Source organism: Schistocerca gregaria, chromosome 4 (assembly GCF_023897955.1).
Source record: "Schistocerca gregaria isolate iqSchGreg1 chromosome 4, iqSchGreg1.2, whole genome shotgun sequence".
Classification (NCBI taxonomy): Eukaryota; Metazoa; Arthropoda; class Insecta; order Orthoptera; family Acrididae; genus Schistocerca; species Schistocerca gregaria.
The window spans coordinates 658,868,168-658,895,393 of record NC_064923.1 but is presented as its reverse complement, the minus strand read 5'-3'; the positions used below and the strand labels follow the sequence as shown (position 1 = coordinate 658,895,393).

Genomic DNA, 27,226 nt, shown 5'->3' with positions numbered 1-27,226 from the left:
TTTTTCATGTGTTCATAAAAGGTCTCTGAGAACACTATAATGTCATCTAAATAACAAAGACACACTGTCCACTTCAGGTGATGTGCAGATTATTAATCAACCATTCAAAAGTTTCTGTTGCATTACACTAACCAAACAGCATTACCTTAAACTCATATAGGCCCTCAGGGATGATGAATGCAGTTTTCTCACGATCAGCCTCATCTACTTTGATTTGTCAGTATCCCGAGTACATGTCAATGGTTGAGAAAAACTTAGCCCCCTTCAGACAATCTAGTGTATCATCAATTAATGGAAGATGGTAAATGTCCTTTCAGTTATCTTAGTAAGCTTCCTGTAATCAACACAAAAGCACCAACTATCATCTTTCTTGCTGACGATAACCACTGGTGACAACTACGGGCTCTGCGAAGGCTGAATGATGTCATTCTTCATCATATTCTCTACCTCTTCATGAATTATTCAACATTCTGTTGCTGGCACATTGTATGCTTTCTGGCTTATTGGTTGATGATCTCCAGTGCTAATCTGGTGCTTACTGTCAATTTGTCCAATTTCCTCTTCACCTGTGGACTGAAGCAGTCAGAAAACTCTTGAAGAAAGGCAAGTAGCTTCTTCTGTTGTTCAATAGTGAGATATAGTGATAGTTGAGTTAGAAGATCTTGTCTCTTAGTGGTAGCTAATTTCGCCCACAGGCCCGGCATGGGAGGTTTCTATGATGCTCAGCTGTTCTGGAATTAACGGCTCAGCACTTACTATCACATGCGTCTTGGAAGGATCCGCAGTTCTCGGCAACAATTAACTATCCACAGTGCACCAAATCCATTCTTGAATGAGACAACAGAGGCTATGATGACCAAGTTATGTGGTATGCTTCTCTTACATTCCACTACAAGATCCATGGGTTGATGCATGGCATGACTCACCTTGCTAACACTGACTGCAGGAATGATCACTTCATCCAGCACACATAGTCTCCACACACTCGGATGCACGTTTTCCTGTCCATAGTATCTCATCTTGTCTAGCATAATCTTTGAGTGACCACAATCTATAATTGCCTGAGAAGCTTTCAAAAACTCCCATCCGAGGAAGACGTCATGACTACACATTTGTAAGATGATAAATTCTACAGGCTGTATATGGCCACTTATACCCACACAAATGACACATCTTCCTGTAGGTTTTACATATTTTCCATTAGCCACCTTCAGCAGAGATGTTTTGTTGTCAATGAATATGGTTTTCTGCAACTGGTGACACTACTTCTCCGAAATGATTGAATGTGACGCTCGAGAGTCCACAAGAGCTTGGGCTGGTGGGCCATCCATGAGGATATCGATATAATTTCCTATCATTTTTGTAGTGATTGATGGTGAAGGATTTTTCTCTTAGGCAGCCTAAACTCCAAGGAAGGTGGCACCCTTTAGTTTTTCAGGTTGCGGTGGCTAGGTGATTGGCTGGAGCTTCAAAACAGCGATGGAGACCTTGTTCAGCATGTTGGGGAGCGTCCTCTCCAGTGGCTACCTTGTGGTGATGGTGACCTACGTCATCCTGCACCCACATCTTCTTGTTGATCTTCGTCGTCTTGGAGTTGACGTCCAAAAAGATTGGTCTGCTCTCTGGTGCAAGCATCATCAAATACCCACTGCCTTTCTTGACAATAGTGCACCATATGTCTCAGTCATCTGCTGTGGGAACATACTGGTTGGTTATCCTGGGTTCTCCAGACGTTCATCTTTCCTGGTGCCCAAATAGGTTCCTCATGTGGCGTTGTAGGAATGTAACTTTGCCTGGGTCTCGACTTTTTCACCGTTTTAAAGGAAAATGAAGGACAAAAGATTGGGTTCAATGTCTGTTCCACTTCCTCCCTTATGACCTCTTGAAGCATCTCGGTTTTTTGCTTGCCGTGCAATCCAAGTGCCTTCTGAACTTCCTCTCTCACTACCTCCTTCAGGAGTAGGGCTTGATACATGTCCTGAGTAACACGCTTCATGAGATATGCAACCTTATCTTCCTCCTTCATTCTAGGTTCCACTATTTTACATAGCTCCAAGACGTCTTGAATGTAGGATGCTGTAGTTTCTCCTGGATGCTGTGCCTTGCACTTTAATTTATCTTTAGCCTGGCACTTCTGTCATTGTGTGTCGCCGAAATACTTACGCAGTTCCACCTGGAATGCTTTCCAACTTGTGAACTTCTCCTCGTTGTTCTCATACCATTGCTTTGCAGTGCCATCCAAGTAGAAAAATACGTTAGCCAAACACACAGTGTCATCTCATTTGTTAAATTTGGCTATATGCTCATGTACTTTCAGCCACTTGTTTGGCTCTGGGCCACCTCACCAGAGAACCCGGAAGGATGCCTCATGTGGTGGCACACAGTGGCTGTCATCGTAACATCCTCTTCTTCTTCTGTTTCCGATAGATTTCGATCTGCTGAATATGTCTCGAACTTAGGTTTCTCGCCACGTAAATGGCGGCTCTGTCATGGCCTGATGGGAGCCACTGTGTCGTCAATAATGTGGCCTATCACAAGCTCCAATGCCCATCATCTCGACCAGAACAATGTCATGTAGAAGAAGGTGTAATTAGATGAACACTAACTTCACTTAACAAAGGTTTATTCAGCACTTGCACATACAAGAGCATGGAGCGAACTGCCTCCAGCCAGAACACATACAGTGTATATATAAAGCTACAGAACATTCCAGTACAATGATTCTTGACGTTTGTGGATACTTCTAGAATGTACTTGAACGAAATATAGAAATTAAAGTTTTACAGTTCAGGTGAGTTTTGAACTCACTACCCTCTGCGCAACAGTCTAGTATCATAACCACTATGCCACAGTGACTGTGTTACTCAGTTTCTTCTGTGACAATATTGTGAATGTCCTTGCTTCTATTTGTGGATGGAAGTATGTAACAGCCACATACACTGCCAGGAGTTCACACTCCAATTATTCTGAGATGGTGACAATTTGCAGGAGAAATATGCAAGCAGTTGCCATGAATCTTCTGACCATTGGACCAAGTCAAAAGGAATTTGACTCGCATCTACCATTAATACCAAAGATGCATCCAACTTAGGGTTTGCAGCAGTTTTGCATTTACTGTGCTATTTCTTGCCATCTTGAAAGTGGAGCACATTGTTTCAGTCCACTGCACTGGAATGCCAACTCGAACCTGGAGGCAGAGAGTGCTGCATTCAATGGCTCTTGTGGTTTTGCTGCATGGGGAAAGAGTCAGCAGTAATAGTTTAACATACCTAAAAACCCACGCAACTCCTTGACCATCATCAGTTGTGGTACCTGTAAAATTACTTTGATCTTCTGAATTAGTGGTAAGGAGCCTGTAAATGAAATGCAGTGACCTAGAAACATCATATCATGCTGTCCAAACACACACTTGGCCACATTAGTAACATGCTAAATTGCTCAAAATGCTTAAATATTTCTTGTAGATGATGGTGATATTGCTCCCTGGTGGCAGAAAACACAATCACATCACCATGTATGTGAAGCAAAATGGGAGTCTTCATAGATTGGAGTCAATAAACTTCTGCCAGGTTTGTGCAGTGTTCTGTGGCCCAAACGTCACAAATTTGCTCTCAAAGAGTCCGAATGAATGTCTTCTTCAGCCACAGGTATCTGTGTATATGCCTTGGCACAGTCCAAAACACTGAAAACAGTTGTGTCACGCAATGCATAATTACACTCACACAACAAAGGCACGGGATATCAAATAGGCACAGTTCTTGCGTTGAGTGCACGACAGTCACTGCACAGGCAATAGGCTCCTACTTTCTTCAGATCAATGTGTAGCTTAAATATTTCTACTTGATGGCCAGATTATGCCTTTCTTAAGCATTGCATTGAATTCTACTTTAGTGATGGCCAAACAATCAGGTACCAATCTCCTGGGTCTGCAAGATACTAGTGAGCCATTTGTGGTTTCTATATGGTGCAACATGTTGTGTTCTGTGTGTGTATGTGTGCCTGATGGCCTGGTAAAGATAGGATACTGCCCCAACAGTGCAGTGTACCATATACTTCCCATCAAACACTTGGAGTAGCTAGGCACTATGCATCGATGTGTCATGGTGAAAACCCGCTGTAGTCAGTCCAGTAACGTTGTCAACATCTGGTATGAAATGGAGATTTTCCAGAAGATCGGGTCCTATTATCAACTTCATAATGTTGGCAATGGTAAAGTCCCATGCCAATGGATTGTGCTGTCCCAAATTTAGCTCTATCTACTATGTTGTTGTTCTGTATGTAGATATGGATGAATTGTTTGCAGCAGATAAACAGAATGCAGTCAGTGTTCTAAAATGGTAGACTGAAGTTCTTGGTAGGACGCTTACGTCTGAGCCAGCGTCTACTAAATATTTCTGCTATCACTAACAAACAGGCACCAGACTGTCAGTGAGTTGGATTCCATGCACACCACTGTTGGTGCCACTGTGGCACTTCTGCATTGCACTGTCACTGCACTAACCTGAGTGGGTGTGACAACCTCTTGAATCTGATCTGCTAGCTCTGCCACCACATCCGATGATGTTTCCATCTGAGACATTAAAATCGCTTTGGCTTGTGGAGGTAATCGACTACATCACAGGGTGTGTAGCAAATTGTCTGGGATCATAGCTGTATCGACTTTATCCCAAGAATGATGCAAATATTGTGACAGTTTATCATCGATGTCTCCTTTTATTGGTACCTCTCTGATCCATTCTTTGTGCAATGCAGCTGCTATGTTGATTAATTCAGAATTTTTCATGCAATGGCACAGTGATCACATACTGTACCTCTGCAATGTAGCAATGATCAAGTTGGCTCGTGATGAGGTCAAATTTTGTTGAGTCAGCCATAATTCCTGCATAGCTAAACTGGTTTGACTTGAGCAGACTACAAGATTGGGCTGTTTGGCCAAAACAGAGGTAAATGGACCACTAGTCTAGACACTGCTGGTGCATCTGTATCGTGCATAATATTTAAATTCTTTAATAGTTGCTCAACATTTTTCTTAAGCCCAAATCACTATGATGTCACCACTTGTAAAAATTAGCATGATTTGAATTAACTGACCTTTGCTTGGTGTGAAACTAAGTCATGAGGTTTCACAGAACAATTTTTTTAATTTTGGTTACAGTGTTTGCTGAACAGACTGAATAAGCATTTACTATCTAAGCTGAATATGAATCAGAGCATTTAACTCACATATGAAACATTCTGAACATGTGTATAACTCAGGAAGAGGAACGGTCATAGACACTGTATTTCTGAGAGACTGGAAAAATGTAAATACGTGGAAAAACAAATTCATACAAAAATTTGCATGTCAAATAAGAAACAATACAGAAGAATATAAAACATTTATATATAAAAATATGAAACACAGTGCCTCTCACGGTTGGTGTGGAAGCTGTTTGACAGCTGTGTCTGTCTTGTTAATGCAGACCACATACACACGATGCTTCACCACTGAACACAATAACATCACCAGTTGATGCCAACTTCATAGCAGACACTACAAGATGATAAGATGTGTTGTTCAAAATTAAAATACTTTCAATAATTGTTTGTACCATGAGATGGAGATAATTTAAGTTTTAAATATTTCTTACTGGGTGGCCCACTAAGAAGAATTTTTGAAATCAAGTTCTATGAAATTCAACTACAACTTACATTTCTTAAAAATATATTATTATCACCTATTTTCAAAATGGTAGTTACAATGAAACTAATAATAAAATAATCAAACTCACTTGAGTTTTGTAATACATTACATACTGAATCTTTCCTCTTTCTCAAGTATAGTTATACTTGCTGACTGAGTAGGTGATATAAAGTAGAATTTATAAACACCTATAACAACAAAATGTTGTCAATGATAAACAATTTCAGTCTGAAAAAGGATGATATTCATTTTGGCAGCAATTTTTACCAATGGCAATAGCTTTGACTCACCAAAGGTACCTAATTTTTTGAACCACAATATTTTTATGGACTTGGGTTGCTGTTGAACATGCAGTAATTTGATGGTTTTTATCACATCTGAAGCATGAAAATCAGTTTGTATCAGTGTTATGTACACTGCATACGATTATGCACTCAGGATTTGAAGTACTTGGTACTCAAATATCACAGGTTTCTGTTTTGAGCATGTTAGCTACCTAGTATTTTCACTGTCAAAAGAGGCAAATTTTGTTCTTTTTAATGGTGCATGTTGTTGGTGTTGCAAGTATCAGTTTGAAGTCCGGTCTGATGCAGCATTGCATATAGTCAATCCTGTGCAAGTCTCTGAATCAGTGCTCAACTATTGTTGTCAGGATACAGAATTTCTGCTGAATTAAATTTGGGATTTTTTCCCATATAGATCAAAGGTGCAAAGTTTTCTGTAGCTTCTTCGTCTATAAATGAACAAACATGCTGGCAGCTGATTTTTGATGAAGGTTACATTTTTAAACAATACATATACGCATCATTCAAACAATGGAAAATCCAGGATGGAATGTAACAGCATTATGAAAAGGAAAGTTGCTACTCACAATATAGTGGAGGTGCTGAGTCACAGATAGGCACAACAAAAAGACTCTCACAGTTAAAACTTTTGACCGTTAAGGCCTTCATCAAGCGTAGGTGACACACACACACACACACACATATATATATATATATATATATATATATATATATATATATATATATATATATATATATATATATATATATATGAACAAAACACACAAACACACACACAGAACCGCTAGCCCTCGCAACCGATGGTCGCTTCCTGAGGAAGGAGAGGGAAAGACGAAAGGATGTGGGTTTTAAGGGAGAGGGTAAGGAGTCATTCCAATCCCGGGAGCGGAAAGACTTCCCTTAGGGGAAAAAAAGGACAGATGTACATTCGCACACACCCACACACACACACACACACACACACACACACACACACATATCCATCCGCACATACACAGACACAAGCAGACATCATGTATGTGCGGATGGATATGTGTGTGTGTGTGTGTGTGTGTGTGCGAGTGTACATCTGTCCTTTTTTTCCCCTAAGGGAAGTCTTTCCGCTCCCGGGATTGGAATGACTCCTTACCCTCTCCCTTAAAACCCACATCCTTTCGTCTTTCCCTCTCCTTCCTGAGGAAGCGACCATCGGTTGCGAGGGCTAGCGGTTCTGTGTGTGTGTTTGTGTGTTTTGTTCATGTGCCTGTCTGCCGGCGCTTTCCCGCTTGGTGGGTCTTGGAATCTTTGTTTTTAATATATTTTTCCCATGTGGAAGTTTCTTTCTATATATACCAAGCGGGAAAGCGCCGGCAGACAGGCACATGAACAAAACACACAAACACACACACAGAATTACTAGCTTTCGCAACCGATGGTTGCTTCTTCAGGAAGGAGAGGGAAAGATGAAAGAATGTGGGTTTTAAGGGAGAGGGTAAGGAGTCATTCCAATCCCGGGAGCGGAAAGACTTCCCTTAGGGGAAAAAAAGGACAGGTGTACACTGGCACACACACACACACACACACATATCCCTCCGCACATACACAGACACAAGCAGACATATATATATATACATCACACAGACAAGTGTTTGAGATGCGTTTGTATGAGTGTGTATGTGTGTATATGCATCATTTCTATATATAGGATAGATTAGTGCAAATATTTGTTTTGTATTTTATTATTTGTTTAAGAGGACAAGATAATGTAATGCCAGATGCCTTATCTCACCTTTCATTACAATCAGAAATAGATCAAGATATAAAAGGAAAGAGGCAACTTTGCTACTTATGTATTAAAAACTACAAGGAATTTTGCAGTATTTTAGATAATCTTCAAAGAGGACACAGTTTATTAAAAGACTACAATGGAAAATCACAAAGTAACAGTATCAAGAAAATGAATGGTGGAAGCTGTATAAGGAGATGTTATTCCATAAGAATGATTGAAAGAAATAAGTAGTTACTTTGTATACCTATAAAAAGAGTTGAATTATTAACATGGCATGGACAGTTAGGCTATGCTGATTGCAGTACCAAGAAGTTTGCACTACATATGACAAAACACTGTAATAAATAAGATACTAAGAACTTGTACTATAGGTCAAAAATTCAAAGTAATTACTTCAAGTGTACATACTGTTTTACTTTCAGCTAGCAGCTATAGTGTAACATACTTATAACGATGTTTTGCACAGTGTATTTAGGATCAATCAATGATGATTATTGAATGCTAAAGAAAATTTATTTAATGTAGTTTGGAAAGTGGGACACACACGCTGAGTGTGGGCTTTCTCTGTATGTGTACATTAACTAAATGGCAATGGAGACAGCATTGCTACTGGGTGAGGCAACAGTGGCAGCGGCTCCCAATTGACAACACTTGCTGTACTTAATGTTTTTTTTTTTCTGTATAGAAGATTCCAACCATAGAGTTGTGATAGCTTTCATTGAAGAAGATAACTATGACAAAGCATAAAAAAATCAAGGAACAAAAGAAATTCGAGAGTAGTGTCTGGTATTAACCGTAACTCCATTCATTGTGGATATATCTGAAATATACTTGTCAAACTGACAGATAATTGCTTGAAATTGTTTCCTGAGAGTAAAAAGCTGTTGTAATATATGTGATTTATGAAGGAAAATTATCTCAATTAGTGTAATAAAGTACGAGTCTACAATTTGGAAGGTGGGATAGTCTAGTAGCAAATGGCTGTTATCAATTTATGAGTTCCACATCGTCACATGCTGCATGGCTGTAGATACATCGATGGCTCATCAGATATCACTGTCAGCCACTGCCATGGCAAATTCTGTCACAGACCTCCCACTGCATCAATTAAGCTTCACACCAGTAGCAGACCACACCAAGCACTGCTACAAGTCACAGGTGAGCTGTATTTGAGAAAAAATAATGTGTTTTGTGGTGGTGTTGAGCAGTGTGAGAAATTAGAAGTGAGTATCCAGAGTGATTCCAGGCACTGAACATAAATTTTAGGTGACAAACTGTGGGAGATCTAAGTACAAAGATTAGTACAAATTAGATGTTGCAAGAACTGATTTAAGTGTAAAGTTTGATATCAAGCTAGATGTTGGCAAGATTGTTTTAAGTACAGTACACAGTACTATGCTAGATGTTGCAAAGGTTAGTTTCAGTACAGAGCTCAGTACTAAGCTTGACACTTTCATTGTGGATCTAAGTGCAAAAGAAAATATCAAGAATGTTAGTCTTGAACAACGCATCCAGGGATATTTTAAGGAGAAACATGAGACAAATACAAAAATAACCAACTTGCAAACAATTTTACCCAACTTACAGGGTAAATAAAGTGCTGCAAGAAATCAACAATGTGATCTTGTAAGAAAAAATGTTTCAGAACATTTTAAGGAGAAACATCAGAATGTAAAACAAATAATAGAATTAACTGAAAAAAAGCAGGAGGGGAAATATTAAGGCTTTGGGAGGAACTTAATAAAACAAAAGGGGAATTAAGTAAATGGAAATTTAATGAAGGTAATGGGCTTTCACCAGAACTACTGAAAGGATTGAATTTAAGTGGAGAAGATTCGAGATTTATTTATGGCCATGACCAAGAAGTAAGCCACAGAGTTTCATCCAGAGTGCATCATGAAGTGTGAGGGATGCCATGATGTGGCCAAGTGTAGTATTGCATGAACTTTTATATAGTTAATAAGAGTACACAAAGATTTCCTTCACACTGACATAAATTTACTGTATATATTTGCCTCGGACAGTGCAGCCATGTTACTTATTTATTTATTTGTTATTTAAAGAAGATAGGACACAACAAAGAGGGAACTCAGAATACTGAGGACTAATTAAGGAAGCATGCAAGAAACAAATCATGTCAATATAGTCAAAATGCAGTAGAGACAGATTTTAAATTAAATGACTTAGTGAGAGCCTCTTATCCAAGCTCAAATCTGAAATGACAAAATATGAAGACCCTTACAAGCCAAAGGGAATACCATGCCCAATAGTAGTATTTCTTGTAGACTCACTGAATGGAAGAGACCTTGACAATGTTCACACAGTTGACACAGTAAAGAAGGAGTGCAAGGGAATTCACTAGAAGCATGAGTTCAGGCCTCTGAAACATAATTTAAGCAACAGGAGTGAGTCAATATATAAATTAGGAGAATGATTGGGTGTATGGGTCAACCAATGGGGATGGATGATCGACAGTAAAAGTACAGTGTAAAGGATATGTATTGGGACACTATCCCTGTCATAACTTGGCCTCCTGTGGAAGGTATTATATGGTCAGTGCCTATAGAGTTAGGATGCCAACAATTCATTTGACTGAATCCCAATCTGTGAGAGTTAAATGCATTTTACGAATTTTGGTAGTTCACCTGTAAGTACAAGTACTACATGAATGATATTAAGGAATGTGTCTGAGTTTTTTGCATGCTAGTAATAATGCCAGAAAAGGAAAATAGACAGTAGGGCAACATGTAGCTGCTGCTGGTCAGAAGTATGTAACTACCTGCATTCAAAACTGGAAAGGAAGTGAAGCCAACTGATGGCATAAGATTGTGTAGCAAAATGCATGATAAGTGGTACTGCTTGAGGGCAAACTAAGAGGAATCTCTCTCTGTACAAGTGTAAAGTTTTATGTGACTTAGTGGTCAAGTAGCATATAGTATATTTCTAAATAAATTTGGTACTGGTGATATCTATGACTTTTTACTTGTGTTTGGGAACCATTATGGTTTGGTTATTAAATACTTTTGTAGCAGTGGTTAGTCTAAGATGAATTAAGTAAGAGGAGCAACTTGTTAGCTTTCTTACTTGGAAAGAGCATGAATGCCAAATAAGTGGTGCTAATAGCTTATGATGTCTTCAGTAACAGCAGACATGGATCTACAAGCTTATAATGACATGTAAATGTTATATACACTACCTAAATGTAATGTGGCGGAATATTATTTAAAAAAAAAAAAAAAAAAAAAATGAACCTCAAGCTCATGCTGTCGAGGATACAAACAGAAAAAAGTAGTAGAGATTACAATACAATGGTGCATAAGTTTGTAGTATTTTTCCATAAGTTTAATAAACACAATATGTACACATAACACAGACTTCAGTCATCAATAACATATTCTCCATAATTACTTATGACAGTCTGCCAGAACTGGGGTAACCGTTTCATTCTGCGACTGTAGAAATCATATGGTTTTGAGTGAAAGAACGTATTGAGCCATGTCTAAGAGTGCAGTTTCAAGCAAAATGAAGTTGCCTGAAGATTGTTTGATAGAGAGTGGAAAAAGTGAAAATCTGAGGGCACAAGATCAGTTGAATAAGATGGGTGTGAAATGAGTTCCCAAAACAACTCCGGTATAGTGTTTTTTGCCAGTCTAGCAGAAGATGGGTGAGTATTATCATGAAGTAGCTCCACTTTACACAGTCTTACTGATTGTTGTTCTCAGATTACATCTGCAAGACATTTCACTTGTTGACAATAAATGTCAGCATTGATGGTTACATCTTGGGGAAGCAATTTGTAGAACCCCACACCATTGCTGTTCCACCAGATGCCTAAAATTATCTTTTGATGATGTGCAAAGGTCTTTGTATGGCAGTTGTTGCTTTGTTTGTGCTCATCCATCCCTTTTCCTTATGTTAAGATAAAGACATCATTTTTCATCACCAGTAACGATACAGGAAAGCAAAGGTTGCTGTTGTCCATCAACCAGTTGATGACAAACAAGCAGAGATGCACATATGGCCCTTTTTGTGGTTTTGGTTTAGAACATGTGGTATCCACCTCGCCGTTGCAGTCAAATCTATCTGTAGGTAGTGTCATTCAATAGATCAAATACCTTCTTCATGTAGTCCAAGCATGAAATAAGGACTATACCATTGCCCTTATGATGGAAGAAGCACTGATTCCTCATTCTCCCACAGTTTTCTAAGTGCTTCTAGTTGTGTCTTGAAGATTTAGGATCTAAGCATTTGTGACTTGGTGACCGCCCCAGAAATTTCGTGGTGAACATCTTTTGGTGGAAATTAAGCTGCAATATATGCTATGGGGCTGTTATAATCTGATTTGGAAGCATTTTTGAACTGAACACAAAATTTAATCGTTTAGTGCACCCTTATCCAGATGTTTGTCAGTGAGAATAATTGCTGTACTGTGTCCAGCTTCTCGTCTTGGCTTTTTGGGCAAGTGATTTAATTTTGATTTCTTGCACATAAAGATTAGAGCTGCATGGATTCTGTGTATGACCATGTCATATTGTCAACATTCACCCAAGACTCTACAGAGTATGTAGACACCATGTAAAGCTGGAAATAAAGAAGTCATATTAATACGATATCTAGAACTGTCAGATGTCACAAATTCTCTCTTGCACTAGTACTTGATTTGTCAATCTGAGCATCCGTTACTCTGGAAAACTATTTGTGGGTGTTGTCTGAGAGCTTTCGAGCTCCAGAGCCTTTAGCACAGAATGTCTTTGTGACAGATGGTGATCAACTTAGGTGTGAAGACAGAGGTCAGAGTGCAGAGTTTTCTATACACAGTGTGACCCAGGGATACGTCTATCCTTCTTTTAACCAACTTATCCACGACAGGTATCTGGGCAGCTTTTTCAGCTTCCATTATGAATTTCATATTATGATGGATAGGTTTTAAACGTTCCAGTAATGTGTCATGAATTTTTGCCACATGGACATTGATAGAAACATTCACATATTGATAGAAACAGATAAGTTTGAATTTGACAGATTCTTGTGCAATGACACCTCACAGTTGTCTTCATAGGCAGTAGTGAATTAGCCACCATCATGTTATCACTTTGTTCACAATATTTACTGTCAAACATGAGGTAAGTTGATTTGAAATGTGTCTAAAGACTTCAGATAGCCTGGCCAAAAAATTCCAACACCTATGAATAGTGGCCCAAAGAAATGAGTTCTCAGATAGACAAATTAAGTGGGCAATGCAGCCAAAATCAACAAGGCCTGTAGAAAAGGTTAAGGATGATAAAGAAAAAGAGGAGACAAGAATTGCTTATCTGCTCAATGTCCAGAAAGACTGACAGACTTCTATGGAAATATGGCATGTAGTGTACTTTGCTTCCCTGAACAAAGATGAAAAGCTGTCTTTGTAGTGTTAAAGATGATCTACATCTTGGAAAGCTAGGTTTGTACTGCATTCCATGTGATTGTGGCAAGACTTACATAGGACAGTAAATTAAAACAGCCAAGGAGAGGTGCAAGAATATGAGCAACACACCCAACTAAAACAGCCAAGCAGATCAGTTGTTGCCAAGGCCTGACTTGAATATCATCATGAAATAAAATACAATGGGGTTGGTATTGTGGAACAAACATCAAGTTTTTTGGTACAGCATAATTTCAGAGACTATCAAACAAAAATGTCAGAAAAAGTAATTAACCAGGTTGGCAGTTCCACTATAAACAAAAGTGGTGTTACATACCAGTACCTCTCTGAGCGACATTGTTTTGCAGCTTTATTATGCATTTTTGCCTGTGGCCAGTACACTGAGGGACACCATGTATCTTCAGGTGGCATATGATCACAGTAATTCCACAAGATCAGGCACCTGTGTTGGTGTCTCTGCATGCTCCACACATTGCCATTCCATATTGGTGTAGAATACAAGTCAAGAGGAGTGGCCTCAGCATAACACTGCTGAGAGTGATCCACAAACAAATGGTAGAAGACTATACAATTTTGATTCATGTCAGATTTGAACAAGATTAGATTTGTTTCCTGTGTTAATAGAGTCTTGTACGGAAGAATTTACTGCATAATTATAGAAGAATATATGGAGATTGTTGTTGAAGAACTTCTTCATATTCATAAATGAGAATTCAGTGCCTATTTTTTAAAATCTTTTTTAATTTTTTTTTCTAAGAATCTTACTTCCAGCTTTACTGAAGACTGCCTCAGAAATGTATTCTGAAAGTTTGCTCATTCACAAACAAGACACAATCATAGTTCAAGTGCACATTAAAACTGAGAAAAGTCAATATACTCAAAACAGAAATTTCACCAGCCATTTTATGCACCATGCATGGAAAATGCTGAGAGAAAGTGCATGACACAACAGTGTGCACTCAAGAAAACAAATGGGCATCAAAGTGAGTAGTGAGCATTGGGAGTCAAACTTGGCTATAAATAATGGTACAACACCAAGAGTACTTCACAATCTGGTTGGAGTCCGGTAGCAAGTATACATAACAATACTGATCACAGGATCACAGGACCTGAAGAAAACAGCTGACTTGGCTATCAAAATATTGTGCACAAACTGGAGTTAACAACTTGCTTCCAAACCCAAAAGCATACTATTAGCCTGTCATGCTGAGAAAGCCTAAGAGATCAATTCGTAAGTATTCTTCATTATTTGTAGCCAGGTTTGGTTTAATCAAATTATCTTCAGATATGATTAAGCTGTTAAAAGGGCAGCATGGACTTTGGCCCAAAAATGATTCTAGATAATAAGGAGTTACTATCTGGACTGTTTTAATACAAGCAACATTAAAAAATTATTTAAGTATCTAAATTGTTACATGATTTGTGGTGTTTGTTGGTTAGATACAAGTCATATGACAACCTTATATCTCTGCTGTCTATTTGTAATAACTAATCATAATCAAAGTTGGATGCATTTGGAAGAAACAGATATTTTATCTAAAGAAAACATATTTCTTATATTTGTCACTTTGTTTCAAGCTATTGGGTACTTACATCTATAAATCTTGTAGAATCGTTCAGACTAAGTGGCTGACTTGGAAAGAATTGAGAACTTATAGAGCGGTAGACATCATTTAGTTTTTGCTCCCTGTTAGTTATTTCTAGAGGTATGCTCCTGTTGAGTTCAAGAAGCTGAGGCATCAGTTCATCAATACGTGTGTTCAAGTCTTCTAGGAGCTGCGCACTATTTAGAATAGCTGCCAACAGAAGAAGTATATTGTAATATGTTACATTGAATTTTATGTTAGCACATTTTATACAATATTACTATTCAAAAATGTTAAAACAGTTCTCTAATATAATAAGATGAAATAGCCAAATTAATAAGCTGCAACTAAGACAATTTGTGATGTTACACCATTCTAGAGGTGCACTGTTGTGAAATTTCCTTAGTTAATTAATTTATACATGAACAACATTTCAAAAATGTTTAACGGTATGCATGTCATCACCTAAAATAGAGACCAAATCCTGCTTTCCCATTAGTAATTTATTTGAACTCTTCCAAATGTGGCATGCACTTAGTTGCATGCCAGAATTATTGCACACTAGTTGATCGTACCAACAGAAGAGAAAGCCTTGCATCTAAGGGCAGCCCACATACAAGCTAACAGAACCTTCTAATGTGGCAGTGTTGGATGACACACACAGAAACATAAGATACCTCACCAACTGTAGATCAAAACACCAATGTAACACAGAACATTAACCACAGGTTACGATCGCTGACGTGATGTGTTGCACAGAACTTACTCAATGTGAATACTGTTTAACTTTGTTTATTCATTCATTTATAGCTATTTTGACTTTAATTAGATAGCTTTAAATCTGACAGCCAGCATAATTAGGTAAATATTTGGTTATAAAATATTCCTGGTATTGTCAAAAAGCAAACATTTCCAGTATTGAAGCATAGTAGATAAAGTCATAACACATGTGATGTAATGATTTAAAAAGTATATCAGTATCACTCAGCTTACTGTAATTTGGTAGATAACAAGAGTATGTCCAGTAAAACACTGTTAACAGTTTTAGCATAATGTAATCTGCTGCATTTTTTTTAACTTACTGTCAGAATATGTGACTCATGACATGACACTACTCATGTTAAAAGTTAATATCTGTAAACCTTTAAAGATTGAAGTAATTTCAGAAAAAAACATGTCTGTATAATGGCCTGAGATGTAAACCATTATCATGATTGTATTTAAGGGACATGATAGAGACTTTTCCAGCACAGCCTAGAACCAGTATTTGTAATGCACACACAGTATCAGTTTAATTTGTCAATTTTGTTGAAATATTAAAAAGTTTGAACAAGAACTGTGTCACCTTCTTCTTCTAGTACACCTATACTTAGATATGTCAGACGTCACTTGATACACATGAACGAGTGAACTGCAGGCACTAGTCCTGAAAGTCGATAGTTATTACGAAAAAGCAGATGCCCATCTTCCATCAAAGTAGCATTATAGCCATTAGGTTAAGCAAGTTGCAGGAGGCAGTTTACATTCTGATTTGCTGATAGTAGATGGAACATGCTATGCTATGGCTTTACCAAAGACAGCTCGTTCTGTAGTAGAAACTTGAGTGCAAGTCATTGACCATTTCCCACCGAACAATCTCTGTGAGGGCCAGAGAGCATATTGTGTGGTCTGTGGTGGAGAAAAGACCTGTAACCATGCTATGGTACATGGTTCAAAAGGAATAAAACTTCTCTGAGGTTCTCTAGAATTTTAATGGAGAAGCATGTCTTGGCAGAGTTCCATAGTAAATTATGTATTAAAGCTTTTGTAAAGCAGAAATGTTTGGAAAAGATGTATCATGAAGCTGTTGATACCCTTATTGTCAAGATCTGCATGTACTAGGAACATTATATATATATACTCTGTTCCCTATAAGAATAATCTGATGTAAAAATTACGCAATGTATTCTTCTGCATTTGCTTGAATCTCACTGGATTTCGTTTCACATGGAGAAGTAGCCAAGCTGTTACATTACAGTCAAGTACAATCATAAGGACACACTTTATGCTGTGTTACACACACATAACTGAGCATTAATGTGGGACAACAGCTTTACCAGTACATTAAACTTGGACAGCACTGACCAGCCAGTCATACAAGTAACCTGCAATTATGTGAGCGTAGTTCAGACATAAAGAGAGATGATCAAAGAAGCATTATAGCTTTGAACGTCATTGAATTTTTAAAGAGAAAGAAATAATATTTGGCAAAATTCTATCTCTACCATGTGCTTCTTAGGTGACCAGACAGAAAGCATGAAATGCTCTCGTTCTGACCTGACATAGAATTCTGATTACAAACAACAGAGATGAAAATTTCTAACTTAAACACAGGGTAATTTTTCTGGGCGAGCTGTGTCTGATAAAAAAGCATACTGCAGGGATTTCACCATACTGTTGAATACTGAAGCCACTGAAGGCTACAATTTCAGTCAGTCATCCGGTAATCAGTTAGCTCCTTCCTTATACGAATTCAAGATATACATTTGTGTTCTGGAAGTCATCTGCTACATAGATAACAAGCCAATCAACAACAGAATCCAAGAAGCCAACCAGGCACTGCATTTTCTTCTTTTACGACGAGCTGTTCTATATCTCGCCAGTGTTCTGCAGTGACATGTGAAAAAGCTGCGTGCATTAGTTCCAGTACGTCTGGCAGCTTAACACTGTTGTTACTTCCCAGGTAAAATCCCATAACTTGGCTCTATTTTGTTATGTTCATATTGCAATGGTAAAGTGGCAAATATAAAAATACAGCATTTGTTTGGTGTTCTCAATGCTGTGAAAATAATTATTTTTCATGTTTCTATGACACTTACCTACAGCTGTGGTATACAACAATGGACATAGTCCAAGTAAAGAGTATTTGGTTTTTCATTTTTGCCTTAAAAAGTAAATTACATTTTCTTGATTTAAGCAACTTTTATTAACAGCCTTTCATAAAATATCGATAATCAAGAATTTATAATTGAAATGAATATAGGGTTTTCATGTGCAATATGTAATTAGAAACAATAAGACGTGCATTATTCACAAAAAATGGAGATGAATTTTTCAATTACAAATTGTAGGTGTTTCAAATTAGTGACAAAAAATTATTCAAGTAAGATTTGAACCAGTGTATCATGAATCACTTACACTACCGGTTCTGCTATAAGTACAGTCTGTATCTGTGTCTCAACTGTCTATTAGAGTCACTCAGAAAACTTCAAAGCTGATTACCTCTGTACATTTCTGAGAAACATTAGGAACAACCTATTTCCCAGCACTTTTTAACTATGTTCCACATGCGTGTTTCACTATGGAACAGGAAGCAGCCTCAGCCATTTTCACACTAGGCAGAAATAGTGCGACAATCAGTGCACAACAGTGCAGAGATTGTGACTGTACATGATTTTTGAGATATAAACTACATAGCTAATGGGTAATTTATTTACTTACATATTTATACTCCTTGGACAAATACAAGGATTTGTTTTGGGTTAAGAAAAACATTCATGGCTATTAATACATTTGAATATCTTAAAGTTTCATTTAACACAACTTAGTAACAATATATTTAATACATATGTAGGACCCACTTCCAAGAGCGCTATAACATCAGTGTATGTGTGCTATGGCTTCTGCCCAATCATTGTGAATGTGTTTGTTTACATCAGGTTTATTCTTATGATGAACAGAGTATAGCATCCACTGAAGAGATGATTGCAGCAGGCAAGGGCCTACAGGTATTGTGATAATAGTGGTCAATTATAGATTTATTGATTTATTTGTTTAGCATCTGTATTTTCACATTCATGATATTGGACTTGTCAAAGTACAAGAAAAGTATAAAATATTACACACTTACATCATGTACAAAATCTTATTCATATCAACACACCCTTATAACAAAAACATTATTCTGCTTAATTAGATTATAAAATCATATAGTTACATACAAATAAATTAAAATCTAGCAAAGCACCGTGGTTGATTTTACTAAAACTATTAAATACCAGTATGTTAGGTGTAGAAACACATGGCACAAAAGTTAGGTGCACAGTTAGATACATACATGGGTAAAAGTAGTTTAGTTTCATCTAGAAATGGTTTGATAATTATGAATTTTTGTTTAGAGAGTTATTAGGCAAACCTACAGATTTGAATAAAGTTCCAGGTATACATTAATGCTGTAGAAGCTGTGGTTTATTAGTAGATTTCTTAGTTCTTTTTTGAGCATACTAATGTTTGGCATTTTTTGATGCTATCTGGCAATTTTTGGTTTGTAAACAGCACTGTCCTGATATATTGATTTTTGTGCACATCCCTATGATAGCCATTCCTATTCCTTGTTTGATAATCATGGATCTCACTATTCAAAGCTGAAACTTGATGGTTTTTAATGAAGCAGATGCTTTCTATAACGTCATGATTTTTAATTCTTTAAAGATACCTCTCCATGATGCTCTGTAAGCAACATTACTTGTTAATCTTACAGCTTTCTTTGAAGCCTAAAAGACTGCTTTGCAAAAGAGATATTTCCCCAGTATACTATACCATACTTCAGTAGACTATGAATCTATGCACAGTAAGTGCTTAACACTGTTTTGGTATTGCAGTAATCTTTAAGCATTCTTAATATGTAATTTTTTGTTAAGCATTTCTACATGTTTTTCCCATCTTAGATGATCATCCATCTATAATCCAAAAATTTTATCTAATTCTATTGCTGAATTTGATTATTTGATAATATGTATTTTACATTAGTCCTATTTTTGTTCCTTGTACAGTTGAAGTTTCTCTATACATTTTACTTATCATTGACACCAAGACAGTTATCTTTAAACCATTTTCTGCCACTTCTGCTGTTTTTTCGATTTTTTGCTGCATCTCATGATCATCCTGCCCCTTTATAATGAAGCTGGTATTATCAGCAAATAGTATAGTATCAGCTGTTGAAAACTGTTGTGGTAGGTCATTAATAAAAATCAAGAATAACAATAGTCCCAGTACCAAGCTCTGAGGCACCCCACAATTAACTCTTTTATATTCAAAATGGTGCACATTTCCATCCTGAGAAATTTGCGCTCTTTGTTTCCTATCAGTTAAATATGACTTGAACCACTCATAGGAAACACCATAATTGTATAGCTTTAACAGAAGGAGATTATGATTTATAAGATCAAACACTTTGGAAAGGTCCAAAAACAACATTCAGTGATCAGTTCCTTGTCCTCAATAGATTTGTAAACAAGTTTTAGGAAACTGAAGTGAGCCATTTGTGCATTTTTTCCTTTTCTGAAACCATTCTGTGCATATACAAGAATTTTATTTTTGTTTAGGAAGTCTAGCAATCTGTCACACATTATTCTTTAAATTACTTTCGAAAATACAGATAATAATGATAGTGGTCTGAAATTGTTAATGTCAAACTTGTCACCACTCCTATAACCTGGAATTACTGTTGACTGCTTAAGTTTGCTAGGAAATGCACCAATTTCAAAGAACTCATTGACAATGTCAACAATCTGAGATACAACATTATCAGTACTATATTTAATAATTTTGTCAGGGATACCATCAAATCCACAGCTCATTTTACTCTTTAGTTTGCACATAGCTGTTTGTAATTTTTTGTGTGTCATGGGATATAGGTACATTGTCCTTTCATTTATTGGAGTTGTTACCTTTGTCTTTGGATTATAGTTAGTTGTAATCAGGTTTTGGGCTACATTAATGTAATGATCCTTAAGTATATTACTATTAGAAATGGATCATCAACAATTTCATTTCTGTGTTTTATGGTGATTTTATTACTTGCATTTTCATGTTTGCCTTTATGATTATTAATAACTTTCCACATAGATTTCATTTTGTTGTTGCCCTTTCTGATATATGAATCATTGTGCCTCTTTTCTTGCTGCAGCTATAGCTTCCCTGTGCTTTTTCCTATAACACTTTACATATGGTTTCAAGGTAGTATTTGGCTTTGCACATTTATATAGTATTCTAAGACTTTTTGATGACTCTTTGATTTCACTTGTTATCCATGAGTTTAAATTTTGTTTATTTTCATTCCCTTCAGTGGGAATGAAATATCATAGCAGTATTTATAATTTGACAAGAACTTGTTGAATTCTATATCTACAGAACTATTGGTTTTCATGTTCCAGATTCCATTTTTTAACATGTGATTAAAGACCCTAATGCTGTCATAATTAATTAATCTTCTCTCATTATATCTCCTTTTGTCATTTGTCTCAAGAGAATTCTCTAAAGTAAATTTAATTGCTTGATGATCAGAGAACCCTATATCCAACACCTCAGATTTAAAGCCACAATGAATATTTGGTCAATAGTGCTTTCTCTTTTGCTGCTGTAGCTGGTGGTACCATCTACACTCATGTCCATATTGTATGTTTTTAGTAGATTAAACTGTTTCTGACCTTTTTTTATAATTGTCCTTAAAATTAACATTGAAATCCCCAAGCACAATTGTGTCTTTTGACTGACTAGATAGTTCAGAAGATTTTCCAAATTTTCAGAGAACAATTCAAAATTGCCATATGGGGACCTACATATACATGCAATTATAATTTTGCTATCTGCTAGTTCACATAAACAGTATTCAAAGTCTTTTTCAATACCGCAGACTTTTTAAATCCCATTTCCTTTTATTTAATACCTGTTCTGATATATATATATATATATATATATATATGTGTGTGTGTGTGTGTGTGTGTGTGTGTGTGTGTGTGTGTGTGTGTGTGTGTGTTCCGCTCCCTGTGTGTGTTTCCCTGCAAATGCTGCTGATCAACTGGAAGTCTGAAATCCCAGCTGCACACTTTTGTATTTTTTAGCAGCCACTGTTCAGTTACACACAATTGAAATCTCCTTTAATGTATCATTCAAAAGGACCTCTAGCTCATATAGCTTACTGGTTAAGCCTTTACATTATGATATAGGGGAGTTAAAGAATTATTTAGTTCTGTGAGAGGTATATTTCTTGTCCAGTTAATTCTTTGAAGAGTAGGCTCTAGTGTTCTTTTCGTTTCTGTCTTGATTTTCACCTCCTGGGAGTCCTGGACTTCTTCTTGGTTATTTTCTTCTGCAGTGGATTGGGGCATGAAAAATTGTCTGGATGCTAACCTCTCCCTGGTGCTTCATCCTGATCTGTTGTTTTTATGTTCTGTCCACTATGGTACATCTTCCTCCTCAGTTTTTTTACATGGTTATATTGTCTTCTGTGCTGCTTCCCACCCATTTGTTCGTTCCACTGAAGGTATATTTACTGTTAACTTTTTGGTTTCTTCTCCAGTTATTTTGTCATACTGTGGTGATATTGTCTTCTGTGTTGCTTCCGTGTCACTTGTTCATTCCATAGTATGCATATTTACTGTTAGTTTTTTGGTTTCGTCTTGTGTTATTTTCCCATACTGTAAGCATTCAATTTCGGTAATTTACTGATCTGCCTGTTGCAAGCAGTTAACGGAGATCAGTGACGGTGTGATGGGCGGAATCATGGTTGAATAATGAAGATTCCTGCAAAGTTTTTCTTTTCCTTTCTCCCCATGCTTCGTATAATAAGTCCTCCTTAAAAACAGATTAACATCCAGTATCTTGGCGTGACTGCACGGGGCAACATATTCTATCAAGAACGTCTTGATTTCGTATATTCTGTCGTTCCAGCCAGCCTTGCCAAATCTGTAGGGTACTGTACACAGAATCACTTTAGTGTTCGTAGTTTCTGTGAGTAGCATGCTCACAGTGCGTTCGTAATCCTTGATTATCTCATTCTACATAATTTGTTCCAGCCAGAGCAATAACACAGTCAGATTTACTGAAGTCCTTTGCCTTTTCTTCAATGTTATTAACAACATATTTAATGGTGCATTTGGTTTGACAGCGGAAGTCGCAAAAGATCTTGACGGAAATGTCTGATTTCATAAGCTAGCGCAGTGTCGTCCAGGGCTATCAGATAGAAATAAAATCTTGTCTTGTATCTGCACGCTTTCCAGTACTTAAAACTTTCTTGTAGCTGTCGCTATTTATTTTGCAGCAGTTGATAAACATATTATTTCTTGACGATACAAGAGCAATTTGTTCACTTTTGGAGTTTTCGGAATTTATCGTAGATGACACATCACAGCCGTTGTTGTGCACTACATTTACGCTGCTCCACACTTTTTTTTTTTATTTCAGTCTCTCTGTGAACTGTTTACGCACATATCTTTTGTCAATTTATCCGAAAAAGTCGAATTTTCATTCGTCTTTTCCTGCTTCAACATTGCCCATATTCTTCTAATGTAAGTTTACTAATATCAACTTTCAGTTCACTGAACATGAATTGTAATTTAGAAACACAGGCAATTAGTTTCGATATTTCACATTTATATTGTACACACACTTTCTTTTTACCAGCAAAATTGGCCCTTTTTTGACAAGATACACGATAGACTTTTACAGTGGCTGCCATCTTAACTTGAAAAGTTAACCCCTTTCATTATGCACTACCTTGCAATCAATACCTACAAAGTGAATATGCTACTCCATTTATCATAAGAATAAACCTGATGTAAACAAACACAAACGCGATGATTGGTCAGAAGACATAACACACATACACTGGTGTTGTTGTGCTCTTGAAAGTAGGACCTACTTATGTTAGATATATTGTCACTGAGTTACGTTAAATGAAACTTGAAGATATTCAAATGTATTAACAGCCATCAGCGTTTTTATTAATCACGCTTTAGCTACATAGTTTGTATTGCAAAAATCATGTACAGTCGCAGTCTCTGCACTGTTGTGCTCTGATTGTCGCACTGTTACTGCGCAGTATGAAAACGGCTGACGCTGCTTCCTGTTCCTTAGTGAAACACGTGTGTGGAACACGGTTACAAAGTGCTGGGAAAGAGGTTGTTCCTAACGTTTTTCATAAATTTACAGAGGTAATCGGCTTTGAAGTTTTCCGAGCAACCCTATTAGACAGTTGAGACACAGGTACAGACTGTACTTATAGCAGAATCGGTAGTGTAAGTGACTGATAACATCCTGCAGTTCATGAAACACTTGTTCAAATCTGGCCAAAATAATTTTTTTCGCTCAATTTGAAATACCTACAATTTGTAATTGTAAAATTCATCTTCATTTTTATGAATAATGCACATCTTATTGTTTCTAATTACATATTGCACACAAAAACTCTGTATTCATTTCAAATATAAATTCTTAATTATCGATGTTTTATGAAAGGCTGTTAATAAAAGTTGCTTAAATCAAGAAAATGTAATTTATTTTTTAAGTCTGAAATGAAAAACCAAATACTCTGTACTTGGACTATGTCCATTGTTTTATACCACAGGTGTAGGTAAGTGTCATAGAAACATGAAAAACAATTATTTTCACAGCATCGAGAACACCATACAAATGCTATATTTTTATATTTGCCACTCTACCACTACAATATGAACCTAACAAAGCGGAGCCAAGTTATGGGATTTTAGCTGGGAAGTAACAATCTATATCTACATTTATACTCTACAAGCCACCCAACGGTGTGTGGCAGAGGCACCTTACAGGCCACTGTCATTACCTCCCTTTCCTGTTCCAGTCGTTTATGGTTCGGGGGAAGAACGACTGCCCGAAAGCCTCCGTGCGCACTCGAATCTATCTAATTTTACATTCAAGCAATATATTCGATACCTCATCCGGAAATGCACCCTCTCGAAACCTGGACAGCAAGCTACACCGCAATGCAGAGCGTCTCTCTTGCAGAGTCTGCCACTTGAGTTTGCTAAACATCCCATAACACTATCACGCTTACCAAATAACATTTGACGAAATGTGCCACTCTTCTTTGGATCTTCTCTATCTCCTCTGCCAATCCGACCTGGTACGGATCCCACACTGATGAGCAATACTCAAGTATAGGTCAAACGAGTGTTTTATAAGCCACCTCCTATGTTGTTGGACTACATTTTCTAAGGACTCTCCCAATGAATTTCAACCTGGCACCCACCTTACCAACAATTAATTTTATATGATCATTCCACTTCAAATCGTTCCGTACGCATACTCCCAGATATTTTACAGAAGTAACTGCTACTAGTGTTTGTTCCACTATCGTATAATCATACAATAAAGGATTCTTCTTTCTATGTATTCACAATGCATTCCATTTGTCTATGTTAAGGATCAGTTACCACTCCCTGCACCAAGTGCCTATCCGCTGCAGATCTTCCAGCATTTCGCTGCAATTTTCTAATGCTGCAACTTCTCTGTATACTACAGCATCTCCACGAAAAGCTGCATGGAACTTCCGACACTATCTACTAGGTCACTTATATATATTGTGAAAAGCAATGGTCCCGTAACACTCCCCTGTGACCCGCCAGAGGTTACTTTAACGTCTGTTGACGTTTCTCCATCGAAAACAACATGATGTGTTCTGTTTGCTAAAAACTCTTCAATCCAGCCACACAGCTGGTCTGATATTCCATAGGCTACTTTGTTTATCAGGTGACAATGCGGAACTGTATCGAACGCCTTCTGGAAGTTAAGGAAAATGGCATCTACCTGGCAGCCTGTATCTAATATTTTCTGGGTCTCATGAACAAATAAAGCGAGTTGGGTCTCAAACGATTGCTGTTTCCGGAATCAATGTTGATTCCCTACAAAGTAGATTCTGGGTTTCCAGAAATGACATGACACATGAGCAAAAAACATATTCTAAAATTCTACAACAGATCGACGTCAGAGACATAGGCCTATAGTTTTGCGCATCTGCTCGACGACCCTTCTTGAAAACTGTAACTACCTATGTTTTTTTCCAATCATTTGGAACCTTCCGTTCCTCTAGAGACTTGCGGTACACAGCTGTTAGAAGGGAGGCAAGTTCTTTCGCATATTCTGTGTAGAATCGAATTGGTATCCCGTCAGGTCCAGTGGACTTTCCTCTGTTGAGTGATTTCAGTTGCTTTTCTATTCCTTGGACACTTATTTCGATGCCAGCAATTTTTTCGTTCGTGCGAGGATTTAGAGAAGGAACTGCAGTGCGGTCTTCCTCTGTGAAACAGCTTTGGAAAAAGGTGTTTAGTATTTCAGCTTTACGCGTGTCATCCTCTGTTTCAATGCCATTATCATCCCAGAGTGTCTGGATATGCTGTTTCGACCCAATTACTGATTTAACTTAAGACCAGAACTTCCTAGGATTTTCTGTCAAGTCGGTACATAGAATTTTACTTTAGAATTCACTGAACGCTTCGCGCATAGCCCTCCTTACGCTAACTTTGACATCGTTTAGGTTCTGTTTGTCTGAGAGGTTTTCGCTGCGTTTAAACTTGGAGTGAAGTTCTCTTTGCTTCCGCAGTAGTTTCCTAACTTTGTTGTTGAACCACGGTGGGTTTTTCCCGTCCCTCACAGTTTTACTCGGCACGTACCTGTCTAAAACGCATTTTACAATTGTCTTAAACTTTTTCCATAAACACTCAACATTCTCAATGTCGGAACAGAAATTTTCGTTTTGAACTGTTAGGTAGTCTGAAATCTGCCTTCTATTACTCTTGCTAAACAGATAAACCTTCCTCCCTTTTTTATATTCCTATTAACTTCCATATTCAGGGATGCTGCAACGGCCTTATGATCACTGATTCCCTGTTCTGCATTTACAGAGTCGAAAAGTTCGGGTCTGTTTGTCATGAGTAGGTCCAAGATGTTATCTCCACGAGTCAGTTCTCTGTTTAATTGCTCGAGGTAATTTTCGGATAGTACACTCAGTATAATGTCACTCGATGCTCGGTAAAAGGAGCCAATTATTAACCTAGTTCAGTTGTTGAGTATAACCTCCACCAATAATAATTCACAGTAATTATCCACTTCTACTTCACTACAGGATAAACTACTACTAACAGCGACAAACACGCCACCACCGGTTGCATGAAATCTATCCTTTCTTTGTAAAAAATTCGGCAGAATTTATCTCTGGCTTCAGCCAGCTTTCCCTACCTATAACGATTTCAGTTTCGGTGCTTTCTATCAGCGCTTGAAGTTCCGGTACTTTACCAACGCAGCTCAGACAGTTTACAATTACAATACCGATTGCTGCTTAGTCCCCGCATGTCTTGACTTTGCCCCGCACCCTTTGAGGCTGTTGCCCTTTCTGTGCTTGCCTGAGGCCATCTAACCTAAAAAACCGCCCAGTCCACGCCATACAACCCCTGCTACCCGTGTAGCCGCCAGCTGTGTGTAGTGGACTCCTGATCTACCCAGCGGAACGTGAAACCCCACCACCGTATGGCGCAAGTCGAGGAATCTGCAGCCCAATAGTGTTAAGCTGCCGGACGTACTGGAACTAATGCACGCAGCTTTTTCACACGTCACTGCCGAACAATGGCGAGATATAGAACGGCTCGTCATAAAAGGAGAAAATGTAGCGCCTGG

At 37.6% G+C, this 27,226-nt stretch overlaps 1 protein-coding gene across 1 annotated transcript in view; it reads right to left on the bottom strand.

Moving 5' to 3' along the window:
* LOC126268026 (juvenile hormone esterase-like) overlaps positions 1-27,226 on the bottom strand; it is a 530,118-nt gene that overhangs the window by 147,224 nt on the left and 355,668 nt on the right. The window contains exon 8 of the mRNA XM_049973445.1: positions 14,772-14,974. Coding sequence (XP_049829402.1) covers positions 14,772-14,974 — 203 coding nt within the window. The remainder of the gene's footprint in view (positions 1-14,771; positions 14,975-27,226) is intronic.